This window comes from Citrus clementina, unplaced genomic scaffold, assembly GCF_000493195.1.
Source record: "Citrus clementina cultivar Clemenules unplaced genomic scaffold, Citrus_clementina_v1.0 scaffold_2, whole genome shotgun sequence".
Taxonomy (NCBI): domain Eukaryota; kingdom Viridiplantae; phylum Streptophyta; class Magnoliopsida; order Sapindales; family Rutaceae; genus Citrus; species Citrus x clementina.
In genome coordinates, this window is record NW_006262688.1 from 23,546,367 (window position 1) to 23,566,526 (window position 20,160).

The window sequence follows — 20,160 nt, forward strand, 5'->3', positions numbered from 1 at the left end:
TGTTGAGGTCCAACTACATCAACACCGTATTCTTGAGGGTGTTGAGGTTCTTCTGCATTCATATTATGTTGCTGCGGATTCATAATGATTTTGGCTTTTAGAATATTGGAAAGTTTGAGGAAAAAGAAGAAGAATAAGAATTGTGAAGCATTATAGCATAATGGCGTGTATATATAATATTAGATAGTAATAAAAAGACAAAAATTAATTTTATTTACTTTGTCGGTGGGAGTAAAAAGAGTAAGTAAAAAAATATTTAGTGAAATATAAATATAGCCGTGAGGCAAGTGCTTGGTTGGCATGTGGAAAAAAAATCTTAAATTATTTAAAAATCTACAATCTGCACGTCTGCATGTGCACTATATGACAACTAGTCAACTACCGTGTTGAAAATTTGAGTTGAGAATTTAAATTCAAAGAAATAAAATATTCTACATAATGAATGCAAGCTCCTCCCGTACTACTAGTTTACTACTATAATAGTATCTCATCAACACACTAGTGAGTTGTGATAGGATTTATTAACGTTGTGATAGTTGCGTGATTCTCTTGTAACAATGAACCATAATTTTTTTTTTAATTTAATATGTTGTTTTGAAAAAAAAAATTAATTATTTTAAAAAATAAATAACAATGGTGCACTTAAAAATTAATTTTTTCTATTTATTAAATAATAAAAATTTTCTAAATTAATTTTATTACTCACCCAACGGATAAAAAAAATTCTGAATTAATTGAATTACTCACCCAATGGACAAATTTTTTTTTTGAATTAACAGTAAAATTACTATGACTACTCAATTTTACAGTATAAGCAGTCAGGCTCTGATTATCAATTAATGTTTTCTGATTTTTAATGACAAAAAAAATTTAAATTAATTTCATATTTTCATTACTCACCCAACGGACAAAAAAAAATCTGAATTAATTGAATAAAAAAATTCTGAATTAATTGAATTAACAATAAAGTTGATATGCCTTTAAAAAAAACAATAAAGTTGATAGGACTAGGTGACTAGTCAATTTCACTTTCACAGCATGGGCACTCAACAATTAGACTTGACTAGCTTACAGAATTTGTAAGCTACAGACTGCAGCATCAGCCGTTGGATGTGGAGTGAGAAACTAAACAATAGACAATCGAATGGTGGGAATGGGATGACGGGAGATGTTTGTTACAGAATCGGTACCATAGAGACATAGAGTCATGACAGGTCCCTCAACAATTAATTTTTAATAATAATAAAATTCTAAATTAAATCAATTACTCACCTTACAATTCCAAGTTTCCAACGAACAAATGAATGATTAAATGTAACTGTTTAATTTGCTGCAGCCTCGCAGAGTTGCAGGAAGCTTTGCAATTGTAGACTTGTAGGTTTGCAGCGTGTTTGCCCGTTTTTTACCGTTAATATGTTTACGTTTTTATTTGCCCGTTTTTTACCGATAATATGTTTTCTTTTTTATTCTATTTAAACGATTAAATTATTTTCGAATTCATCTCACTTCTCAATTTCTAATTCTCTATCTCCATTCTCCTCATTATCTCTCTTGTCTGATCAGTCATCTCTAGTCTCTGCTTGCCCAATCTTCTTTGCTACAAATCCAGCGCCTTTATTTACCAATTACCAAAACACTAATTATATAAAGTGTCTCACTCTCATTTCGAGTTAGATGAGAATTTTAATTTTGTTGAAGAGGGGGAGGAAGTTGCAAATGAAGAAATTGCTGCACCAGAATTTGATCCAAGTAATATATTTATTGTCCCACCTGAACGATCGCCTCCTACTTCTCAAGCAAGTCAAAGTGGTTCTACTTCTTCAACTGTCGGTCCTACTACTACCTCCAAACAACAAAGAACATCGATTGTTTGGTCATGTTTTACTTTGGAAAAAGTCAAAACAAAAAAGGTGAAATAGTGGATCAAGCAGTGTGCAAATATTGTCAATCTGCTTTAAGTGCCAAAAGCAATGGTGGAACTGGACATCTCAGACGACATATGGAAACTTGTCAGACAAAACACGCGCCACAAGACCTAACACAAACCCAACTCTCACAATATGGTTCTGGACCTTCCGGTATAACATCATTCATATATTCACAACAGACCATGCGAGAAGGATTGGCTCGGTATATTGCTGCAGCAGAACAACCTTTAACATTTTCAGAAGATGAACGTCTAATAAATTTTTTGCAAAGGTATGTTCAGCCTCAACTTAAGAAAGTTCCTAGAAATACATTAAAACGTGATTTAACTAAAATTTTTCATGACATGAAAAAAATTTTAATTAATACTTTTATCAATTTTAATGGTGTTATTTCAATTTCTTCTGATTGTTGGATTGGTATTAATATGGTTGGTTATTTTTGTGTGACTTTGCACTCTATACATGAGATTAATGGTAAATGAAGGTTGGAAAAAAAAATTGCTTGCATTTCATGAATTAGAATATCCTCACACTGGTTCAGTAATTTATGCAGCTATAATGTCTGTTTTAAGATAATATGAAATTACTGATAAATTGTTTAGCATATCATTTGATAATGCATCTGCCAATACAGCGGCAATTGATAAGTTTTTGCGGAATATTTCTACTCTCATGCCTGCACGTGGTTTAAATTTTTTCATGTGAGATGTGTGTGTCATATTATTAATTTAATTGTTCAAGCTGGTATGACTCATATAAATCATTATTTAGAAAAAATTAAAGCAGCCATTTTATATATTAGAGCACCTTCAAGACGTCAACAATTTTTGGAGACGATGAAAATTTTTGGATTGAAAAGGAGAAAATTCAACCTTGACATGAAAGTTCGTTGGAATTCCACGTATTTAATGTTGCTTTCTTGTCAAAACTATTCTGAAGCAATTTCTAGTTTTTACAATGAGAGAATGAATGATGAAGATTATCATATCACTGATTATGATTGGAATGTTGCATTTAAATTTATGGATTTTTTAAAGGTATTTTATGACGCTACTCTTGCATGTTCTACTGTTTATGAGCCTACTTCATGTAGAGTGTTAATGCACTTGTACAATATAAGTTATACTTTTAAGACTTTTAGAGAGAATATTATGTTTAAAAATATTTGTGATACCATGGAGGAAAAATTCCAAAAATATTGGAAAGATATTCCCCATCTATTTATTTTTGCAGCAGTGTTGGATCCTACAATCAAGGAAGTTGGTGCAAAACTTTTAGTTGAGGGTATTAGTGAAAATTTACAAACCAGGCTTGATACAATTATGTCCTCTATGCATGAACTTTTTAATTTTTATCGAAATAAATTCGGATCAAGCAGTACATATTCTAATGTTCAACAAGCATCGACTTCTTATAAAAATCCAGCTCACCTTTTGTTACTCAAAGGTAAGGGTGTTGCCTCTAGTATTGATACTAATCGTAATGAATTGCAAAGATATTGTTATGCCAATCTTGAAGATTTAGCAACTCCTTCACAATTGCAAAATTTTGATATTTTAGAATTTTGGATGGGTAAGACATTTTTTTTCCTTATATTATCCATTATGGCCCGTGATCTACTAACCCCTCCAGCTTCAACTGTAGCATCAGAATCAGCTTTTAGTACAGGTGGCAGAATTCTAGATGAACATCGGTCAAGATTATCATCAGAGACATTAGACTCTTTGTTGTGTTTGAAAGATTGGGAAGATGCTGAACGCCGAGTGCAACAAGATTGGCAAAATGATTTAATTAAACAAATTGAGAGTTTGAATGTTGATCAAGATGAAGTGGATCCAGATTATGCAAAGTACTGAACATTGAAGCCACTTCCAAAGACTAGAGACTTTTTTTTTCTTGTAACTTTTTGAAATAATTTTTATTAGTGAGAAGGTTGTAAATTTGCAAATGATAGATGGTTCAGTAGGTGCCAACCTAGTTGGGATGTACTGTTAACTGTAATGATGCAAATTACACCTAATTTTATTTGAATTACTAATATTATAATTGTATTTTAACTTCATTTAATGAAAATGTCATTTTTAATTTATCATAATTTTTCTTGTGTATAAAATGAAAAATATTTCATTCACAAATGAAACGTACCTCTATTAAATATTAACTAAGTTATGACTTAATATTAATATGAAAAATATTTCATATGAAAAATATTTTATTATTAATTTTGTAAAAAAAATTATTTTTTATTTATAATTTATAAATTTATGATATTTATAATTTTATTTATTAAAATCATGATATTTAGTTATTTACTTATTCATTTAATAAATTATAAACATAAATAAATAATTAAATAAATATCATAAATAAAATTAAATATCATAAATAACATTATTCATTTAATAAATATCATAAATAAAATTATGATATTTATACTTTTATTTATTAAAATCATGATATTTACTTATTCATTTAATAAATTATAAACATAAAAAATTAGAATATTTATTTAAACTAAGATTTAATGATTTAAATTAATTTTTAAAAGTCTATGCTAAAAAATATATTAAAACATTTAAATTCAAGATATTTTAATTTAATTTCATAACATTTTATATTTACTTTTTGTTAAAAAAATTTACTTAGATATATTTTGGCCCACGTGCTATTAATGGCTCACGGGCCGCGTGCTAGCCCACTAATGAACCTTGCTTATTACGTGCTTTTTCGCGTGCCGTGCTTTGGTCCATCTCTAATCGGGCTGTGCTTTAAGGCCTGGCACGGCCCACGTGCGTGTCGTGCCGTGTCGTGCCTCGTGCCTCACCGAAACGTGCATTCATCATCAAACATTCAAACACATAAGATCGCATTAGAGAGCATGTATTAAAGAAGGATAAATACCTCAAAATTTCTTTCAAATGTGTATAAAAGAAAACCCTAGTATTCTTTGCTTTTATACCTTTGTTTAATTAAAGAATTTTAAATCGTAGGGAGATAGGAGGAGTTTAAGTTTTATAAAAGCACATGCTTTCATAACATATATATAATATGATAAACATAGATAATCCCTTATAATTGTTTTAGAAAAGTAAATAAAAAGAATTACACCTTATTTCAATAATAATTATTAAAATAAATTCACACAAACAAAAGATAAACGATTAAATAAAAAGCATAATTAAATTCAAATAAACAAGGAACGAGTGTTACACTCATCCTCTACAGTAGTTTATTATCAGTTTCTGTATTTCAATTTCGTACAAACATACTTACTTTTTGGATGATGTTTTATGTTTACATTGATGATTATGGTTGCTTGGCATATTGGTTTGATTTTTGGATGTTAGTTTTCATGATTGCTTTGAGTGGTTTTATTGATTTCGTGAAGATTGTGTTCACTTGGATGTAAAACTTGCTAACATTTGTTGAGAAGATGCTTGTTGATTGGGGGAGGCTCTACCGAAATTTTACTTGGACAACATGGGTAATAATTTGGGTTCTTACTATTTTTTTTTAACTTCCATGTGTTTCTTTTTTATGATGAAAGGGGAGATATAATAAAAGAGGAATATTTTTATTGTTACAAATTTTAGGAATCATATTTTTGTGGTTACAAATTTTGTTAAATTGGAAACTGTTTTAAACTTAAGCAATATAGGGGGAGCTTACATGTACGGGGAGTGATTCTTGAAAAAACAAATTTAAGACTTATAAAGTTTGTCATCATCAAAATAGGGGAGAATGTTAACATACATATTTTTATAACATTGATTTTGATGATAACAAACTAAGTTAATATGTTGGAGATATTAAAATTGGTTAAGTTCTTAAAGTCGTATGATGTTTTTGGGCAAGTTTAAGAAGCTGGACAAAAATGGATAATTGTTAATCTTGAAACAACAAACGGCTTTTTAAGGAGAACATAATATTTCTGTTACTGGAAGATAACGGTGAACCATTTATTGGAAAATAGTTAACCGACAAATTCAAGAGAGCACACTCTTTGAAAATAGCAAACAGTTTACTGATAACAACTAACTGATAAATTCTAGAGAGGAATTAGTTTGCAACCGGTGAATCATTTAACACAAATGATTAGCCAATTATGTTTTACAAGTTTGCAAGTAAACTGCAAATTGACAACACCAAACAGTGATCTGACAATTCAAAAAATTAGTATAACAGTTACTTGGACAAGTTAAAATAGTGATCCCACAACAGTTAATAGTGATCCATTTATGTCCAAAAAATCAACAACAACTAGTTTTCCTCTCCAACTATAAAAAGCTCAATCAAATTCAAATTGAAAGAAGATTCTACGATCATCATTGAGCTTGTCTTTATGTATTCAATCTCTCTTGTGCTTAAAACTAGTTATTCTTTCATTAAATCACACTTTGGGCTTTCAGTTGTAAATACATACATTGTGTTAAGGAAACTCTTTGTAATCTTTATTTTTTAGTGATTGTAAATGTGGGAAACGCTTGAGATAAGAGGTTTGAGATAACCTTATACTGTAAAGGTTGATTGACACCTTGAAAGTTAATTGTAAATATTTTGAAGCTTGAAAGTGTAAGGATTGGATAGTGAAATCTTTAAGCTTGGTAAACTTAAAGGCATGGACATAGGCAAAGTTTACTGAACCATATAAAAATCTTGTGTTCGATTCTTCTTCCTTTCTCTCTATATTTTTATTGTTGATATTAATTTGATTATTATTTATTTAACTTTATTGGATATTTGCATTGATTTTGTTTAAATTATTTCATAAGTTTTAGAAACCACATTCACCCTCTTCTTGGGTTGCATAGCTAGTATTTCAATAAAAAAATTATAGCAAGTTAAGTTTGCTTATAACCGTACATTTAAGTGCAGTACTGGTTTAAGCCTTTTCAGGTGAATTATATATACAATCCACGAGCTCCCATCGACTTAGCTCTAGTTCCAAATTTAGTTTGCAAAAGCAGCAAGATATAAGACTTTATTTAGTAACTTCAGAAGATTTATACAGCTACGCAAGAGTCTTTGAGGAAGATTACCGAAGATTATAAAAAGAAGGTTGACAGAAGGCATCAAGCTTTAGAATTTCAAATGGGAGATCTTGTTTAGGCAATCCTAACCAAAGATAAGTTCTTAATTGGTGAGTACAACAAGCTTTCTGCCACGAAAATCAGACCTTTGGAGATTATAGAGAAGATAAATCCTAATGCATACAGATTGAAGCTTCCTAATCATATCCGCACTGCAGATGTATCAATGTCAAGCATCTTATTCCTTACAAAGGTGAGCATGATGAAGATTTTATTACTGACAATCCAAATTTAAGGGCAAATTCTCTCCATCTTAAGGGGAATGATGTAGATTAAGAATTCATACTATACTAGGATTAGTTTCCTTATTATCTAAAGTTTAGGACTTTTGTTTTCCTTTCTAATTTAGAATTTTTTTTACTTCATCATTTAGGATAATTACTATTAATATGAATAGCCCTCTCTTATAGTCTTTAAAGGCATATTTGAGTTCAATAATATTTTCTGTTTGGGATATTATCATTTTCCCACCAAAGGTATTCTGACACATCATGTCAGTACCATGGTTTGGTAAAACTATCATTTTACCACTAAATGTTTAAACTGTTAGCATTTTCCCACCATTTCGTTAACTGAATAAAAATTATGCTGACGTCATAAGGGTATTTTGGACATATCACGTGAGGCGAAAACGTTGCGTTTTGCAATTGTAAAGAAAGCGGGCAATTTGGACATGGAGCCCTAGAAATCGAAATCAACCCCCCTCTCTCTCGATTCTTCTTCCATCTCCGCCCTCTCTCGCTCATTGTAACTGACGCATATCTCTCTCACTCTCGCAGCAGTGTTCTTCCATCTCTACTGTCTTCTACTTTGTCCATTGTAAGTAAGATTAATACTTGGTTATTGTTAATGAATTTTTGCCATTTTATTTGTAATCATCAAGCTTACATGCATTTGCCATTTTGCTGTAATTTTGGTTATTGTTCGTTACTTTTTACCTAATTAAATTGCTTTGAGTTGTGATTAGCACTTGAATTTAATAGATTAGGATTATTAGTTGCCTACTGTTAATTAATTTTTGCTTACTGTTAAATAATTTTTTATTTGTAACCATCAAGCTTACATGCATTTGCCGTTTTGTTGAAATTTTGGTTGTTGGCCATAATTTTAGTTATTTTTCATTACTTTTTACCTAATTAAATTGCTTTGAGTTATGCTGTAATTTCAGTTATTCAAAATGTTTCCTCGTTTTTAATCTTGTAGATGATGTTACCATTACAACTACATTTACTTTACAAAGGTGAAAGACATCGTATAGGGTTGATTGAACCTGAAGAATATACCCTGCAGCAGATGAAGAATGAAGCATTGAAGATTACCAGGGACCATGGGTTGACGACTCCTGAAAGTGTGCAGTTATCGGTTACCAACCCAAGGAACAAGCTTTCGATTATTGTAGATTCTGAGGCAGTCTTGCAGGCTCAGTTCGCTGCACATGATTCAATGGAAGTGGCAGTGTTCGAAGCCATAATTTTGCCAACCCTACGTCCTGATTTACCGCTTTGTGGGGTGTTACAAGCGATGCTACATAACTGTGGAGTGCAGTTATCTGCAGAGCAAATTACATGGGTGAATGATGGTGGAAATGAACCACCACCTAGGACTAAAGGCATACAAGGGCCACCAACAGAGTTGAATGAGAATGATGGATATGAGAATGATGATGATGATTAAGTATATTCAACTTATGGGAGTCGTATAGATGACACTGATGATGATGATGCTGGTGACGATGACCAAAATGAAGATAATGGTGCAGATATTATGGATGATGCTAGGGGTTCTAGTTCTGACGATGAAACAGCTGAAGTAGATCCTCAGCTGTTAGCAGACACATCAGATTCAGATTATGATTTGGGTACCACTCAGCTGAAGGATTACATTGAAGTGCATGCATATAAGCCAGGGCGTAATGGTAAACATAGGCTGAGGTTAGGAGATGTATTTGATGATGTTGAGCATTTTAGGTATGTGTTAGGTGAAGTGATGGTGGATAAAGGCTTTGAAATTACAAAGGTGTACAATGAGCCTAGGAGATTTTACGGAAAATGCAAGATTAGTGAGTGTCCATGGTATGTGATGGGAGGTAAAATAAGGGGCAAGGGTGGATTTGCAATCAAAGAGTTGCAAAAGAAGCATGAATGTAGACAGACTAGAAAGTCAGTGGCTGTGAACAGTAAATGGATAGCAGAGAAAATTAAGAGCAAAGTTACTGTAGATCCTCATGTGAAGATTTCTGTTCTTCGTGAGTTTATGTTGGAGACTTATGGTGTGCGGATAGGGGATTTAAAACTATATAGGGCTAGAGAGAGGGCAAGAAAAGACATTAATGGAGATTATGCGAGGGGATACGAAGATTTGTTTCAATATGTTGCAGTGATTCACAAGTATGATCCTGGTGCAATTTGTAAAGTGCTTTGTGATGCTGTAACTAAGCCTGAGAAAGTGTTGTTTCAGAGATTCTTTATGGCATTTCCAGCTCAAAAAAATGCCCTTAACAATGGCTGTAGGCCATATATCGGGTTGGATGGGTGTCACTTGAAATCAAAATATGGTGGAGTTCTATTAGCCGATGTGGGTATGGATGCTAATAATGGAATGGTCCCATTAGCATTAGCAGTGTGTGAGATAGAGAATACTGAAACCTGGTCGTGGTTTTTAGAAATTCTGCATTCGTATTTTGATAATGGCTTGGAGAAGATTACATTTTGCTCAGATAGGCAAAAGGGTTTGTTGGGGCCATTGAGATAACATGGCCTACTGCATATCACAAACCATGTGCTAGGCACATATATGCTAACTTCTGCAAAGAACATCATGGTGTTAGTTTGAGAAATCTGTTTTGGAGGGCTGTCAGTAGCACTAACAAGTTTGATTACACTATTGCAATGGAAAAGCTCAAAAAAGAGAAGTTAGAGGCATGGCAGTGGCTGGAGACTGAGCTTGCTGGGTTTACTTGGTCAAGACATGAGTATGACAAGAATTGTAAGGTAGACCGTACAACTAACAACACTTCAGAGTGTTTTAATAGTTGGATATTACCCCACAGAGAGAAGCCTTGCTTGACCATGCTTGAAGAAATTAGATGCATGTTCATGACACTCTTCACAGAAAGGAAAAAAGAAGCACAATCTTGGACCAACATTCCACCTAGAGTGAAAAAAGAATTGGATGCTGCATATGAATGTGGAAGCAAGATGAATGTAATGGCTTCTGGGGATCTTCACTTTCAACTATAATTCTAACTCATGTTCCTTATAATTATTTTTTTCCTGAACCTGAATGTTTGTTAGGTTAATCAATTTTTTTTCCTCAACCTTATAATTATTATTTAATCATTATGTAATTTTTGTTAGGTTAAAGACAAGGGTTATTATCCAGCAAGGAGGTTCATTGTCGATCTCATGAGCAGGTCCTGTGATTGTGGCTATTGGGACCTAGCTGGAATCCCCTGTACTCATGCTATGGCTGCAATTAGTCATGCTAGACACACGGCAACAGAGTATCTACCAAAATACTTCAGCAAAGAGGCGTACTTGACCACATATGCAGTGATGTTCAAGCCAATTCCTGACAAAGTTACATGGGACCCTTGTGATAGGCCCAAGCTCTTTCCACCTGAGATTACCAAGAAGATTGGAAGACCAAAAAAGGCAAGGAAAAGGGTAGCCACTGAGCCAATAAAAAAAAACAGATCATTTTATATCTGCTGCTCCTTTTATGGTGGGATGAACCACAATGTCAGGAAATGTCCATTAAGGCCATCGATAGCAAGAGGATTAAGAGCCCAGCAGGTAACAGCCACTGAACCTAATGTTTTAATTGTTTTTATGGGTATTGAAATTAATTTTTTATTGTTATCTATGTAATTTTAAATAGGGAGTTAGTGGGCCGGGAGAAAGTTCTAATGCAGCACGTACTTCAAAGAGGACAAAGAAAGTGGTAATTCGTTTATTGTTATTCATTGAGTAATTTTTAGTTTGTTATAAATATTGATGATTTGATTATTTATATATTTCAATTTAAATAGGCTGTAGGTGGTTCACAAGAGAGCTTTATTGCTCATAGAGGAAGAGGAGGTACTGGTAATAGAGGAAGAGGAGGGAATAAAGGCCGAAGAGGCCAACGGGGTAATAGAGCAAGAGCAAGAGGCGATGGAGTAAGAGGACGTAACAGAGGTATGTTATTGTTTCAAATTAATGTTTGATGTCTGCAAATAGCTATTGCTGGTCTTAGATAATGAAGTAATAATTTTTTTGTCCAGGCCAATATGAAGCTGATAATGTTTCCCCGAATCCAACTCAAGGCTCACAAGCTTCAGAGATATTAGATGCTGTATGAAATATTACCATTAAGGTGCTGTTATGTATTTTAGATGCACAAAACTTTATATTAGTGCATTAAGTTGCTGTTATGTATTTTAGATGCACAAACTTTATATTAGTGCATTAAGTTGCTGTTATGTTTTTGGAATCCACAAACTGTATTGATTACTTTTCAGTTGCATTACATTTTAAACTATAATGCTTCATTACATCTTCAGCTACAATGATTGATTGATTACTTTTCATGTTTATTACATTACTTCCTCATAAATAAGCCTATCACAATGCCACAAATAAAAACTATGACCAATTTCAGTTTCGCTTCAATGCATCGTAGTCGTTCACTTATCTTCATCACATCTTCATTTAGGTTCATGCCATGACCGGATGTAATGTTACGCATTTCCATATCTTCTTTTGCTGCCCATTGCCAAAAATTACACTTTTTAAACCTGCATGTCCAAAAGAGCTTATTAGGGTTTTCCGAGGTTGTAGATACCATCGCACATGCCTGCACTCCACAATTGCAATATTTAGGGTAGCAAGTAACTTCAGCATGTTTCTTAGCTCGAACCCTGGTATTAACACTTAAGTTACTACTGGAGGCATTGTTTTGTTTGAATTTATATGTATGAAGGCTGAAACTATGTTTGGTTTTGAGTGAAGATTAAGAAGAGCTGGATTTTTTGAGCTTGGATGAAATGTAGTGTTTACAGTGGCTTATTGTTGCTGTCTTTGAATGATAAAGGATGTTTGGTTTTGCTGTCTTTGAGCTGGGCATGTCATTTTCTAGGTTGCTGGGGCTGAAATGGGGTTGCTAGTTGGGGTTGAAATGGCATGATTTCTAGTAATAAAATGAGCTTGCTGGTGTTTAAAAATGGCTTGGGCTTGCTGGTGCAGTGGTATTGAAATGTTTACAGTGGCTTGTAGTTGTGCGTTAAAAATTGAGTTGTTGGGTTGCTATTTTCTTTCTTTTTCAGCTGGGTTGTTGGTGCTCAAATGGGGTTGCTGGCCTTTGATTTGGGGTTGCTGGTTGCTGGTTGAAATGGCAACCAGTAGCAGCTTTTATAAGCATAAAAGTAGCCGTTATTTGAATGTAACGGCTACTTTTGGGGTTATTTTTGTAATTTAATCATCACTTGCTGCTGTTCATTCTTAAAGGGCAAAATCATCTTTTACGCTCTAGGGGTAAAATTGACCTTTTAAGAATTTTCCGTTAACTATTAACTGAGTTTTAACGGAATGGTGGGAAAATGCTAACAGTTTAAACGTTTAGTGGTAAAATGATAGTTTTACCAAACCATGGTACTGACATGATGTGTCAGAATACTTTTGGTGGGAAAATGATAATATCCCTTTCTGTTTTTAAATCTCTGTGTGAGTATTTGAGTTCATTTAATTCTCGATATTCTGCGGAATCAACAAGTCTTAACCCTTAAATTCACGGTATTCTTTTAAATCAACATGAATTTAGATTGTTCTTTATTCCGGTATTCTTTTAAATCAACATGAATTTAGTTTGTTCTTTATTCCGGTATTCTCTATAATCAGCAACATATTTTGAACATTGAACTTCTACTGCATCATAGGTGATGGTAGTTCTTTTTCTATTATCTATGTTGGAAATGCTCTTTTTTCGGTACATAATAAAATTGTCTTACTTAAAAATATTCTTTTTGTTCTTCAGATTAAAAAGAAATTAATTAATGTTTCCAGATGTTGAATGGAATATTTTTGGTACACAATAAAATAGAATATTTTGAAACATTAAACTTCCATTGCATCATAAGTGATGGTAGTTCTTTATCTATTATCTATGTTAGAAATGTTCTTTTTTCAGTACACAATAAAACTGTCTTACTTAAAAATATTCTTTTTGTTCCTAATATTAAAAAGAAATTAATCAATGTTTCTAGATTTGTGTCTAACAATAACCTTATTCTTGAATTTCATGGTGAACAAAAGAAGACTCCGCTATAAAGAAAAACTGAAAAAGGCTTGTACCAGTTATCACTCTTAAATGCTCATGTCCCAGTCAACTTCAATAAAAATCATAAAGTCTTATTTAAGCCCTTTTATGTCCAGTTAAATACAATAAGTTCCCAAGATTATGTCTCTCTTAATAAGTCTAAGGAAAAAAGTAATTCTTTTAACTAGAAGAATGGGACATCCTCATCTTCAAGTGCTACCTCATCTTCAAGTGCTAAAAGAAGTTTAATTGTTTTGTAATAATTTTCCAAGTTTAAATAAAATTTAGTTTCTTCCATTTTGTGGTGCATGTCAGCAAAGGAAAAATTCATAACTTTCAAAAAATCAAATTCTAGAGCTTTAGAGCCTCTTAAGTTATTACATTTTAACTTATGGGGACTTGCATCTTTAACTTCAGGAAATGGTTTTAGGTACTTTCTTACTATCGTATATGATAATACCAGGTTCACGTGGACTTTTTTTCTTACAAAATCCCAAACTTTTGAAATTTAAAATTTTTAAGTGAAATGTTGAAAATTAATTTAGGAAATAAATTAAGAATACTCAAATTTTTTAGGGAGGTGAATTTCAAAATTTTGCAAAATTTCTTCAAGAATGTGGAATCAATCATGGACTTTCCTGCTCATATACACATCATCAAAATAGATGAGTTGAGCAAAAACAGAGGCATATTGTCCATACAGGTCTCACTTTATTATCACAAGCTCACATGGTACTCTCTTTCTAATATGATGCATTTCAAACTTCTGTCTTCTTAATAAGTGGATTACTAACTACTATTTCAATGAATAAATCTCCTTATCAAGTTTTATATAATTGACCACATGTTGATTCTTTTATTAAAATATTTGGTTATGCTTGTTTCTCGAATCTCAAACCTTATGATAGACATAAGCTAGATTTTAGCATTAAAAAATGTGTCTTCTTAAAATACAATTCTTCACGTAAAGGGTACAAGTATCTTAATAAATCACGAGGAATTTATATATCTCGTTATGTTATTTTAAATGAGAATAATTTTTCTTTCTTGGGAGATGTGTTTCAAGAGCTACAAAACCATATATGATTAACACTCAAATTCTAATATCTCGATTTTCGCTTACAAGTTATAATAGTTCAATAAATCAAGACAAGAACATGTCTTTTTCAGTTCCTCAAGTAGCAAAGACCACTTCTATGTTAGCCTAAAGGGCTACACATAATATAATTTTGATGATAACAAACATGTGTATAATTTCAGAAAGTTTTGGAATGACAATTATTATTTGGAAACTCTGAAATTGGACTTATTTATAAAGTTTTATGACATTTTGGGCCATAGTATAATTATAGAAAGTTTTGGGCTAAAGTATAATTTTGGTGAACAATATTACTGTAGCAAAATTCAAAAATAACGGTAATATCACTGTTACAAGCAGCTAGCCAGATAAATCAAGCGGCTAACTGCTTGGTTGCGCGAATTTGCCTATAACGGCTAGTTTTCGGGCTTTAACTATAAAAACTCAACTCCAACTTCATTTTAAGGACTAATGCAAGTATAAACAAGATCATATAACATATATTGAGTTTCCAAATCGCAAATCATCATTGATTGAATCATTATTGTGCTCTTATTTGCATATCCACTCTTAAAGAGAGTTTTTGTTGTAATTTTCATTTCTTATCAAATTGTGAGTGTACAAGTGTGAGAAATACTTGGGGTGAAGAAATTGGGAAGATAATCTCTTGATGGTAAAGGTTCATTGACACATTGAAAGTCAATTGTAAGAACTTGAAGCCTTGGGAGGCTTGGATAGTGAAATCCTCGAGCTTGGTTGGCTTGGAGGCGTGGACGTAGGCGGGGATTGCTGAACCACGTAAAAATCTGCGTGTTTTTTTTTCTCTTCCGTTACTCTTTTATTATTATGCTTGTTTGAATTTATTGTTTTCTATTCCATTAAGGCGTTAGATTGATTTGTTGTGCGAATTGTATTGCATAAGTTTTTAAAATCTCAATCCACCCCCCTCTTGGGTTGCGTAACTTGTATTTCATTCTAAGTCTATCCAATGCAACAGAAATGGATCTTCTCATACCGTAGCCCCATAAAATAGCAATACACAATCACATGCCAATCTTGAAGCAAACATGTTAGCCTTTCAAGATAATTTTAATACAAACATATATATTCTCCTTCAAATTCTCAAACACTTTTAAAAGACCACTTATTAACAACCTAAAAAATACAACTTATTCCCATGAATCAAGCCGAACCCGTAACATCCACAAATGTGTCCACATCTTCTTTACCTGCCCTTTAACCATAATATCAACCATCTTCCTTGTCAACACATTCAATGGTCACTTAATCCAAATCTGGTATTTTTAAACCCAAACTATAATCCAATTTGTTGTGTGTTGAAATAAAAGAACCTTTTACAGTAAGTAAGCCTTACTGAGTGAGATTTAGATAACCATGTTAAGGTTGAGTTTAATGTTTTAATAAAAAAAAATACATGGTAGTTAGTGCCTCCATAAGATAATGTGAAAATAATGGGTAATAAATGAGTGTTTAAAGTAAAGTAGAGAGCAGATGTTATTGTTGAAAAGTTCAAAGCACGGTTAGTAGCGAAAGGGCATCATCAAACACCAAATCTATATTTTAATGACCTATTGGTCCTATAGTGAAATCAGCCACAATTCAAGTAATTCTTAGTATTGCAATTATGAAAAATTAAGGAATTATATAGGTTGATGTAAATAATGCTCTTCTCAATGGGGAGTTGCACGAAGATGTATTTATAGAGTAGCTGGAAGAATTTATTGATGTAGAAAAACCAGGTCATGTTTGTAAACTAAAAAAGGCGTTATATAACCTTAAATAAACTCCAAGGGCTTGGTTTAAGAAACTGAGAACAACTTTAATATTTGACAGTTCTAATTATGATGCATCTTTATTTATTCTATGACAAAAATCTGAAGTTATTTTTGTTCTGATTATGATATCTTAATTATAGGTAGTAGTGAAAGTACTGTGAAATGCTCTAAGATGGGAAGTGATGACTTCTTGGATATTACTCCTTACAGGAGTGTTATAGGGGCTGATAACTCTATGAACTGAGAGTTATTACATCAATTCTAGACTTAGATCAAGATCACTTAGAGAACAAATAAGGTGTTTTTATTACATTTTAGTTATATTTTGCATAAACATTCATTTTAGTTGAGTCTTAATAAGTTTTGCTTGAATCAAAGTAATTTGTGCTAAAAACATGTGCATAATTATAGGTTTTCAGAAAGTCTTAAATCATGAAGGGATGCTGAGACATTAGACTAGCAAGAGGAGGAAAGAAGATGGCTGAAAAATGAGTAAAGCACAATCGGGAACAGTGCAGTGTTGTAGCTGTTGTTAGAGTAATCAGTGCCATAGCAATCTGGGAGAACCGAGGGAGAAAACTTAGGCGCGGGCCAGCTACAAAATCGCGATCTACATGTTTCATAATTTAACTCATGCACGCCCACAGACTTTTGTGTTACCCTAGTTTACAGTATAAAAGGGAGGCGCGCACCATATAGAAATGCGGCAATGGAATTATCGTGAAATCACTAGAGAAGAAATGAGAAGAAGATCAGAATTGAATAGTACGGTTTCGGCAGCATTAAGGAATCTTGCAGATTTATTTGGATTTGTCTTTCACCATTCTCAACTTATATTTCTCGTCTTTCTTTGATTGTTCTAATGTATCCCGTGAACAATATATTTATGTTTTTTTTTTCATTTAGAATATGAACTAGATTTGCTTCTAGTTGAGTGACAAACAAGCCAATGGGGTCTTGACTGTTCTTATGTGTTGTTATGTCGTTGTTGTAGCATTTTACTCTAGTAGTTATTATTAATATAAATGTTATTTCGGTTGACCACTCATTTAATGGTTCAAGTTAAGATAGAGCTGTAAAAGGGCATGTTTTAGCGGATATTATTAGAGTATTACTTTATCTTAATTTAAGTTTCCTGGATTAAGTTATCTTGAATCCCATAAGGGCTATACTTGAAGTTAAGATTTGTGACAGACTAGACATAGGTGCTCACGTTGTAGGGTGGAGAGACTAAAGTGTCATAATGCCATATCATAAGTAGATTAGCAACTGGTCATTGTTAATAGATTTAAGGGTATGAGAGTTCTAAAATGCGATAGTTGAGGGTGCAGATTAATTATGCGTAGTGCCGCAGCACTTGCCGTAACAACTGGTATTAACTTGATGAAAAGCAGACAGCCCATAAGTAGAGTTTGATCATTCAACTACCATAGTCACAATTGGATCTTAGACACATTTAATTTAGTTTAATTTATTACGGTATTGTTTTACTTTATTCTCTCACAATCATCAATTACGATAAAACCCACTCTACGTTTGTTAACTTTGGACTTAAGTTAATTTGCACTATTGCGATTACTTTAGCATTTCGAGTGACATTAATCCCTGTGGAGACGATCTTGAGGGAGAATGTTTGATCCCTTTGGGTAGCATAGAGTTGCCGGTGATAATGGAGGAACCATCCCACCAAGTTACTAAGATGGTAAATTCCGTTGCCGGGGATTGATTGTTTATTTTTTAAGTGTGAAGTAAATTTTGATAGTGCCAATTTGATTTGATTCATTCTGTTTATTGGCATATCAAGACTTGCATGCGCAAAGACAGATCTGTGGTATTCCAATTCGATCCTGAGATTGAAAGGATTGTTAGGAGACTGCGAAGAGAACAAATAAATTCAAAGAAGAGCAGAACGAACATGCTAATTAGAGGCAGCCAGACGATAACAATATTATTTACATGGCTGATGACAGAGACAGAGCTATTAGAGATTATGTTGTGTTAACTCCTCAAGTTGTACACCCTGGGATAATCAGACCTGAAGTAGAAGCTGCAAACTTTAAGTTGAAGCCAGTGATGTTTCAAATGTTGCAGACAGTTGGTCAATTCAATGGATTGCCAAATGAAGATCCTCATCTCTATCTTAAGTTGTTCTTGGAAGTGAGTGATGATTTCAAGATTGCTGGAGCAACACAAGATACCTTAAGACTGAGGCTTTTTCCTTATTCCCTAAGAGATCGAGCAAGAGCATGGTTAAATTAATTACCATCTGATTCCATCACTACATGGAATGAGTTGGCTGATAAATTCCTAATAAAATATTTCCCACCGACAAAAAATGTAAAATTGCGGAATGAGATTACTTCTTTTCATCAACTTGAAGATGAGAGTTTGTATGAGGCTTGGGAAAGATTCAAAGAACTGCTCAGAAGGTGTCTTCATCATGGCATTCCTTGTTCCATTCAATTGGAGACTTTCTACAATGGGTTGAATCCGAGTACAAGATTAATGGTGGATGTTTCAGCAAATAGAGCTTTGTTATCCAAATCTTATACTGAAGCTTATAAAATTCTGGAGAGAATTGCTAATAATAATTATCAGTGGTCATCAACCAGGCAACCAGTAGCAAGAGAAGCAGCAGGGGTACATAACATAGATGCAATTACAGCCTTATCAGCACAAGTAACTTCATTGACTAACATGGTAAAGGCCATGATATCTGCTTCAGCAGTAGTAAAGTAAGTTGCTAAACTTTCTTGTGCATATTGTAGTGAAGAACATGACTTTGATAATTATCCTGGAAATCCAGCTTCAGTGAACTATGTGGGTAATTTCAATCGATAGCTTCAGAACAAACCATATTCAAATACTTACAACCCTGGCTGGAAACAGCAACCAAATTTTTCATGGAGCAATTAGAATCGAAATGCTCCAGCATTAAATTGAAAAAATAGGAACGCTCAACCACCTAATTTTCATCAGCAGAGTCAAGGGCAAAAACATATTAGTCAGGATCCAATCACTTCACTGGAAGCATTGATTAAGGAATACATTGCAAAGAATGAAGCAATTGTGCAGAGCCAAGCTGTATCCTTGAGGAACCTAGAAAACCAAATGAGACAACTTGCCACAGCAATGAGTAGCAAGACTCAAGGAAGCTTACCTAGCAACACAGAAGATCCTAGGAGAGAGGGCAAAAAACATTGCAAAGTAATTAATTTAAGATCTAGAAAGAATGTTGATGTCCCAGTTGATGTGACAGAAAAGGGGATGTAATTTAATTCCTCACAAAAACCACCTCAAGATGGAAGCATGTTACAACAACATAACCATCAAGACACTGGTTACAAGGGCCAAGGTACAACAACTTCAGAGGGAACTCAACCAGAACATGCTAAAAAAGAAGTTACAAAACCAGTAGCCACGACCTACACCAAACCAAACAAGCAGAGTTTGGTACCTCTTGAAGCTACCCAGTAGTTTAGACATCCACCACTTTTCCCACAGAGATTCCAGAAGCAAAAACAAGACAAGCAGTTCAGCAAATTCTTGGAAGAGCTGAAGCAATTACACATCAGCATACCTTTTGTGGAAGCTTTGGAGCAAATGCCTAATTATGTGAAATTTCTAAAAAACATATTGGCATGAAAGAGAAGGCTGGGAGAATTTAAAACTGTTGCTTTGACACAGAAAAGCAGTCATATGCTACAAAGTAAGATTCCTACAAAAATAAAGGATCCAGGAAGTTTCACAATACCATGCTCTATAGGAACTAGGTACACTGGCAGAGCACTTTGTGACTTGGGAGCCAGCATTGATCTGATGCCATTGTCTGTATTTAAGCAGTTGGGAGTAGGGAAATGCAAACCAACAACAGTCACTCTGCAATTAACTGACAGATCTCATGCATATCCTGAAGGAAAAATTGAGGATGTACTGGTAAAGGTGGACAAATTCATCTTCCTAGTAGATTTCAT

The 20,160-nt window shown here is 33.3% G+C and overlaps 1 protein-coding gene and 1 non-coding gene across 2 annotated transcripts; one reads left to right on the forward strand and one right to left on the reverse strand.

The window, feature by feature from the left end:
- The first annotated feature begins 8,782 nt into the window (after positions 1-8,782).
- LOC112100989 lies at positions 8,783-9,769 on the forward strand. The gene has a single exon (XM_024190868.1). The coding sequence runs from the start codon at positions 8,783-8,785 to the stop codon at positions 9,767-9,769; it is 987 nt and encodes a 328-aa protein (XP_024046636.1).
- An 8,757-nt stretch (positions 9,770-18,526) lies between these two features.
- On the reverse strand, positions 18,527-18,633 carry LOC112101382. The gene has a single exon (XR_002907508.1). It is a non-coding gene; the product is annotated as a small nucleolar RNA R71 (small nucleolar RNA).
- Between the last annotated feature and the right edge of the window lie 1,527 nt (positions 18,634-20,160).